General features: G+C 41.1%; 1 protein-coding gene across 1 annotated transcript; it reads right to left on the bottom strand.

The window, feature by feature from the left end:
* Positions 1-5,969: 5,969 nt before the first annotated feature.
* On the bottom strand, positions 5,970-7,418 carry LOC109918737 (potassium voltage-gated channel subfamily S member 3-like). The gene has a single exon (XM_020518668.2). It carries the CDS (start codon positions 7,416-7,418, stop codon positions 5,970-5,972), a length of 1,449 nt encoding a protein of 482 aa, XP_020374257.2.
* Between the last annotated feature and the right edge of the window lie 214 nt (positions 7,419-7,632).

Here is a 7,632-nt window from a genome sequence, read left to right on the forward strand (position 1 = left end):
GCAGAGGGGCTGGAGGCTTAAGTGATTGGATGAGATACTAACCTTCCCTTGAGTATCTGTGGAGCTGCCCCATAGAGGGCAATATCCCAACATGCTGTATTTAACTCTGTTAGCAACACCTTCCATCCCTTTGTCAATGATTGCAATAAGCTAATAGTGATGGTGAGATTTAGGAAAGTCAGGGAACTGGGTGGAATTGGCTGGGCTAAATTTGTACTGTTTCTGAAAACTAGATTGACATTAGCAGTTTTCCATATTGATGCAAGTGTGATTATTATAGTTATGTTGACTTAGCTTAACTAGCACCTCGGCTAATCAAAAACAACAGATCCTTAACACTGTGACCATAAACTTTATTGCAACCAAAAAAGTCAGATGTTTTGTGGTGTCTTGTGCAGTAAACTGGTATTTATAAAGATGGGGACCTGTGGAGGAAAACAAGAATATTTGTCTGTCAGTACTTCTGGCTGAAGATGTTTGCAAATGTTTCAGCCGTGTCTATTGTACTCACATAATGAGATAAACCATCATTGAGTATTGAGTTTTACATGGATCATCTTCCTCCATTGGCTATTAAATTATTCACTTCCATTCATGATTGGAAGTGTCAGGATTGCACAGTTTTAATCTGATCCATAGTCATATGACATAGCTTCATTCATAGCTTGATTCTTTTTATGGTTTGCATGCAACTGTAATAGCTTATTGTTATTTATGAATTGTGTTGAAATAGGAATAGATGAAGTTGAAAGGAATCTAGAATATTTATATGTATAATGCTCAGTATGTTTAACATACAGTATGAGAAACAAACAATAAAGCCAATCTTATTTTATACTAAATTATAGGACTTGGCCATTGTTAGACAGGACAGCACTTACCGCCCATCCCTAACTATCCTTGAGAAGATGGCAGTGAGCCGCCCCACTGAACCACTGAAGTCCATGTAATGTAGATAGACTGACGGCTGATAAAGAGGGAGCTCCAGGAGTTTCAGCCAGCAAGAGGGAAGGCACAGCGATAATCAGGATGATACATGGCTTGGAGGTGAATTTGCAGGAGGTGGCATTGCCATCTATCTAGTGTCCTTGTCCTGTTGTGGGCTTGGAAAGCACTTTTTAAGCTTTTGTCAGTTTTGCAGTGCATCTCCAATTGGCATACACGATTGGCACTATGCTTTGATATGGTGGGAGTGAATGCTGAACATATTAGATGGGGTGTGAATCAAGTGGTCTGCATGTCCTGGATGGTGTAAGCATCTTGAATGTTGTTGGAACTGCAAATATCTAGGAAAGTAGAAAGACTTCCAGCATAGTCATGATTTGTGCCTTGTAGCTGGTGGGCGTGCTTTAATGAGTCAGGTGTTGTGTTGCTTACTATAGAATTCACAATCTCCAAACTGTTCCTGGGGCCAGAATATTACATGGCTTGTCCAGTTCAGGTTCTGGTCAATATTAACCCCTGGCATGTTGATAATGAAGGATTCACTGGTAGCAATGACATTTTTATGTCAAGGGCCAATGCTTGGATTCTCTCTCGATGGTCATTGCTTGGCACTTCCATAACGAATATTATTGCTACCCATCAGCCCAAACCTGAATGTTGTCCAGATCTTGCTGTAATTGAACAAGGATGGCTTCAGATTTATGGAGTCATGAATATTACTGAACACTATGTAATCATCAGACTACATCCCACTTCTAAGCTTATAATGGAGAGAAAGTCATTGATGAAGATGAAGATGCAGCTGAAGATGGTTGGGTGGGAACATTACCCTGAGGAATCCCTGCAGTAATGTCCTGTGGTTGAGATTGAACCATACAACCAAAACTGTGGGGTACAATTTAGAGAAAGTCATTATCAAACTGCTTGGTACTTTGTTCAGACTATACCTCATATATTGTGTTAAGTTCTGGTCACCAATGCAAAAGGGATACCTATGGATATCAGACATAGTGCAGAGATGAGCTGTATGACTGATCTTCAGTAAGAAATATTAGAAGTTTGAGTTATGAGCGGAATTTAGTTTCTCACCCTTTGAGAAAGGTATTCTTTCTGTACAAAAGAGTAAACTGTGTGAGTAAGTCAGAAACATAGATAAGCAAGACATGACAGCAGTAGAACAAACACTAATCCCAATCAGGCACATGAGGGCCGAGAATGATGTACACATTTTTTTCACACATGGTGGAAAGAGCACTTGATTAGTAGTAGAGGGAAAATCCTTACTGTCATTTAAAAGCCAGTTGGATGCTGCAATACAGGAAGTAGAGTGATTCTGCCTGGATGCACTAAGATGGGACGAACAGTCTGCCTCATCAGTAATTCTCCTGTCACCTTGTGCCATATAGCATATGACTATGATGTGAAGTCAGGTTGAAAAATTGCTTAATGCATTAATTGGATCCCCTAGACAGTTTGTCAGTGGACGCAGCATCGGCCTTAATGCTTCAGATAGCAGATACTTGTACTTCTTTCAAAATATTAAAGATTTGCTGGCATAGACTGTGTTCTCAGCAAGATTAGAAATGTGTTGTCTCCTGTAAGCAGACACCTCTCTTGAGTAAGTGTGGATTGTGTACTTAGTTATTACCAGGATTTGACTGTGACTGGTAGCCAGACAACAAAATGGCAAGCTGCAAATTATGCAGTGACTGGTCTCACTTCTAGTGCAACAGCACCAAATGTAAAGGGGCCCAAAAGTAGGTGACATTATTTGGGCCCTACCTTGAGTGCTGTGACTCTGTACACATGTAAATGTTTGCTGAGGGGAATCACTGGGCTTGATTTTAATAACAGTAGTATTTCCAAGCCAGCAGGAAGGGAAGGGGAGGGAGGTGAGGGGGATTTTGAACCATATACTGTGAAATATTAGCTGTACAACAAATTTTATTTTACAATCTTCCATTAGACTATTTGACAGTCTTAACTCCATGTGGGGTAGGCAGCACTCTGGAACAGGCTGTGGATACAGGTCAGGAAACAGAAACTAAGAACTCTGATTGTAGATTCAGTTTCCCATGGGAATGGGTGGGCTGGAGTATGTGCAATCTTAATGACATTCCAATCCCTGATTGATGAAATAACTCTTCAGAGGCTGACATCCAACTATTCTTTATTCACAAATGCATAGCCTTTGACAATAACACTGCCTCTCACTGAGTTAGGCATTCAGGGTCACTGTATCCCTGGCATTCATCCTTTTATGTCAGCCAGGGCTCCCTGATTGGGTCAGATTAACAGCCCCAATCAGGGAAATCCTATTCCACGGGGTCCAGATACAGTCACGACAGTTGGGATCTAATTATCCATCAGGGGGTGAAGCATTTGGATAGGAGTGGTGTTTCAATGCTAAAGAAGGAGTTTCTTGACCTTCAAGCACTGCCATAAAGGCAGATTGCTACACCTAATACTCCATGGAGCTGCTGAGTATCCCGAAGCCTGTAAAACCCAACTGGCCAGGACTAAACTTGTACTGGAAATTAGATGTAAGCCTCTCTACCTCATAATAGTAACTCATCAAACATCTCATTTCCTGAGTCCTGACACGAAACATCAACTTTCCTGCTCATCTGATGCTACCTGGCCTGTTGTTTTCCTCCAGCTCCACACTGTGTTATCCCATTTTCTGAGTGCCCTGTCTTACCTCAAAAAAGCTGGAAATGAATTGGTGAGGGTCAACTTTAAGATTTGCAACATTCTATGCTTCACCAGACTCTAACACGACAGTTTTTGGGTATAAAGATTTCCACCTTATTTTCATTGGTAGCGCAGTCAAGTTGACAGCAACTAGGATTACTCTGCACCAGGCATGTTAAATAAATTGGCCACATTTGGATTAAAGTATGGAGCCAGTAAACAATAGACAAAGACTGCACCCTTTATAATCTATCATTGTGATTTGTTGCCGGTTTATGTGGTACAATTATTGTAGAAACTCTAATTTTAAAGTGGAGTTAAATGGACATGTAGCTATATTTCTGGGAAAGTGATTTTTTTTTTAAAGTGTCAGAAACTCATTTTGTTTTCACACTGGATCAAAACAGTGATTCCAAGAAGTATGTAACTTAAGCTGAATGACTAGAAAGACACTGAATGAGATGATTGCTTAAGATTTTACTAATTTAAACTTTCACTATCTACAGTAAAAGAAATCAAAGGCCAGAAGCAAGCTTAGTTGAGAAGAAAAGATCCTTACCAGCAGGTGTGCTGTTTGACAGGCTTGCAGTGGTCAAAGTCAGGGACATATCAGTGAGTGAGCTTCTCTGTATGTCTCAGGGAGAGATGGAGACAATCACATCTGGTTAATATCTAGAAACTCACCAAAAAGACATGCTTGTGATCTCATCGGTTGAATGTGATCACAATGGAGGTGGTGCAGAGGAGATTCACCAGGATGTTGCCTGGGATGGAGCAGTTTAGATCGGAAGAGAGGCTAGATAAGCTTGGGGTGTTTTATTTGGAGCAGGGAATGCTGAGAGAGAACCTAATTCAGTTGTATTAGATTTTGAGGTACATGGACAGGGTAGATAGAAAGCAGCTATTCCCCTTAGTTGAAGAGTCAGTAACATGGGAGCAATTATTTTAAGGTGAAAGAAAGGTCTAGAAGGATTTGAGGAAAGCTTTTTCACCGAGAGGGTGATGGGAATCTGGAATGCACTGCCTGGAAGGGAAACCTTATAACCTTGGAGGCACTGTGAGTGTAAAAGCAGGAAGCTGGCAGCTGCACTGCAGATGTATCAAGAATGTAATTTGGACACGGCCTTCAGCATCAAGTCATATGAGGAAATTGAGAGGTTTTATTTCAGCTAGAAAAGTGGATCCAACACTTCCCACCTCATTTTCCTGCCACTAAATGTAATTCTTCCCAATTTAAAACAGACCATGAGAGAATCTCCCTCCCATTGACTCAAACACAGATTTTAGAGAGAAAAAAAACAGAAAGCACTGGTGAAACTGAACAGGTCTGGCAGTGTTTATAAAGAAAGAAACTAAGTTAACATTTTGAATCCAATATGACTCCTCTTCAAAAAGATTTTAGAGAGTGCTGAGGCTTTTCGTAACAGCCAGAGAGCTGCTCAAACACACAACTGACAGCTTTATAGTGAGCACATCACATTCTTTTAACATGTTAGATTTTATTTTTTATTTACATACGACACATAGATTGTAGTGATTGTAACCAGGTCAGCTAGGTGGATCACATAGAATTTGAGTCCCCTGATTGGAGCTGTTAATCTGGTCCAATGAGGGAGTCCTGATTGATATGAGTGTCAGGCATCCTGTTTACTTTGAGGGAGCTGGATCAGTGTCAAGGACTTTCCACATGTAAATAACGGGTGACTTGGTGGCGGGATACTGACCTCCGTGGAGTTATTTTAGAGACGAGACCATTTGCAAAAAGTGCTTGTAAATTATTGATTGGCTTTCCTTCCTTCTTCCACTTGGTGTTTCTTGTGACCAGGCTTTCAGGATTGGCTGTATCTCAGGAATCGTCAAACAAGCAGTTACACTTCAGTTGCTCTCCTCACAGCTGATTGGAGAATTCTCTACCCATCTGCTGCTGTTTACATCTGTGCAATCAGACATTAGGTGTGACTGGTTTAGAACAGGAAGTATAACAGTCACAAAGAGGAAGTGGCTAAATTGGAAGTGTACCTCGCAGCACAGGAAGATTGATTGTCACAGAAGGAAAAGTGTTGACAGTTACAACAGGAACTGTGGCAGATCAAGAAATAAACAGAAGAGGAAGTATGACAATTACAGATTAGCAACAATGTGCAGATTCCTATTGGTTTGTAAACCTATGGATTGATAGTAATAGTTCAACAATTGTGTGAGCAATTTACCTCGTGCATTACAGTAATTCCTACATTCACAGTCAGAATTTCTATCACTGCTGAACAGATGAGATCTGCAGCAAGTTTATTAGATGTGGATTACAGAAGGGACGAGCAGGTTCAGATTGATTATTTCTGGGAGCATTGCTCAGTATCTACATGCTGTTTGATTGAGGACACTAGAGAGCTCTGTTTCTCACAACATACACTGTTCTGGTCCACTGTATCGGTCTTTGAACTTAAGCGTATCTTCTTCACATAAATGTCCCTGATATTGACACATGGTAGACCTGCAGCCAACTTTCTTAGCTCTTGGTTGCGAATCACAACATCAATGGCTTGTTCTCGTCGATAATACTTTGAAAATCGGTTAAAAATGACACTAACTGGCAAAGCCACCATCAATAAGCCAAAGATGATGCAGGTGCTGCCAATGAGCTTTCCTTGTATTGTGACTGGGTAAGTGTCACCGTAACCAACAGTGGTCATGCTAATGGTTGCCCACCACCATCCAATGGGAATGCTGTGAAGACCAGTTTCTTTTTCATCTTTCTCTGATGAATAGATGAGGGCTGAGAAGATGGCAATACCCACAGTCAAGAACACAATCAAGAGCCCTACCTCTTCATAGCTGTGTCTGAAAGTAGCCCCAAGTGATCTCAATCCAATGGAGTGACGAGCCAACTTCAGGACCCGAAAGATACGCATCAACCGAAGCACTTGTACTACTCGGCCAATGTTCACCAGCTCTGAGCTCTCATCATCTATACGTTCTACTACCAGGGTGAGGTAGAATGGTAGAAATGACAAAAAGTCAATGATATTCAGTGGATTTTGGAGGAATTTGCAAATATATGGGGCGATCATTAACCTTGCTACATATTCAAAGCTAAACCATGCAATACAGGTAGATTCAACAATCAGGAAGCCAAGGCCTTCCTGTTGTTCCTGGAATTCAGGCAGACTATGAACACACATTGTCACAATGGAAAGCAAGACAATAGCTAACGAGGATATTGTAAAAGCCTTGGCTGCAAAGGAATATTCTGGATTCTCTAAAATGAGCCACAATTTTTCTCTCTGTTTGCCACACCACATACGCTTAAAACTCTCCATTTGTTGAGGGATGGTGCTGGCATCTTCAGAACCTGTTAAGCTCAAATCATCACTCTGTGTGTCAAATTCTTTCTCAACTATATTCTCTTTCCGTTCATGGTACTTGAACCTGCAGCAATGATGGATAGAGATCTCACCAATTCCCCAGTACTCAATCTCTTGGTTGAATGAGAATATACAAATCCCCTCCATCACATGAAGCTTGCCCGTGGAATAGAAATTCAAGACGTAGTGAAAGAAACTTGGATTTCTGTCAAAGTAATATTCATCTGTGTGCACATCGTAGTCATCACACAATTCAAGGGTGTCCTCCCTCGAGGAACATCTCAGTAGCTTTCCCAACCTGGTCTCTGGGAATTTTAACAATGCCTTTTGCTCGACTTTTTGTTTCAGGCCCCCAACATTAATATTGATCATCTCCAGGTATAGTCTGTCTCTGTGGTAGAACTGTCCATAAACCATGATCACCCCCACTGTGATAAATTGAGTTTAGAAATCCTCCTCAGAAAGTGGTGTGAGTTCAGAATCCTGTCTTTAAGAGCTCATCCTATAGAAGCTGGTGAAGTGGTTTCTTCCCAGGGCTTTGTGAAAGCAGATCCCAGCTTTTTCTAATTCTGTAAAAGCATCAACCATAAGAGAGTTCAGGAGAAACATATTCCACTGAGTGGCAAGAACA

The sequence above is a fragment of the Rhincodon typus genome, chromosome 27, assembly GCF_021869965.1.
Source record: "Rhincodon typus isolate 14 chromosome 27, sRhiTyp1.1, whole genome shotgun sequence".
In the NCBI taxonomy this organism is placed as follows: Eukaryota; Metazoa; Chordata; class Chondrichthyes; order Orectolobiformes; family Rhincodontidae; genus Rhincodon; species Rhincodon typus.

What these genes read in the sequence shown, in the direction of transcription:
- LOC109918737 (XM_020518668.2), bottom strand. Translation starts at nt 7,418, where the DNA reads ATGGTTTATGGACAGTTCTACCACAGAGACAGACTATACCTGGAGATG.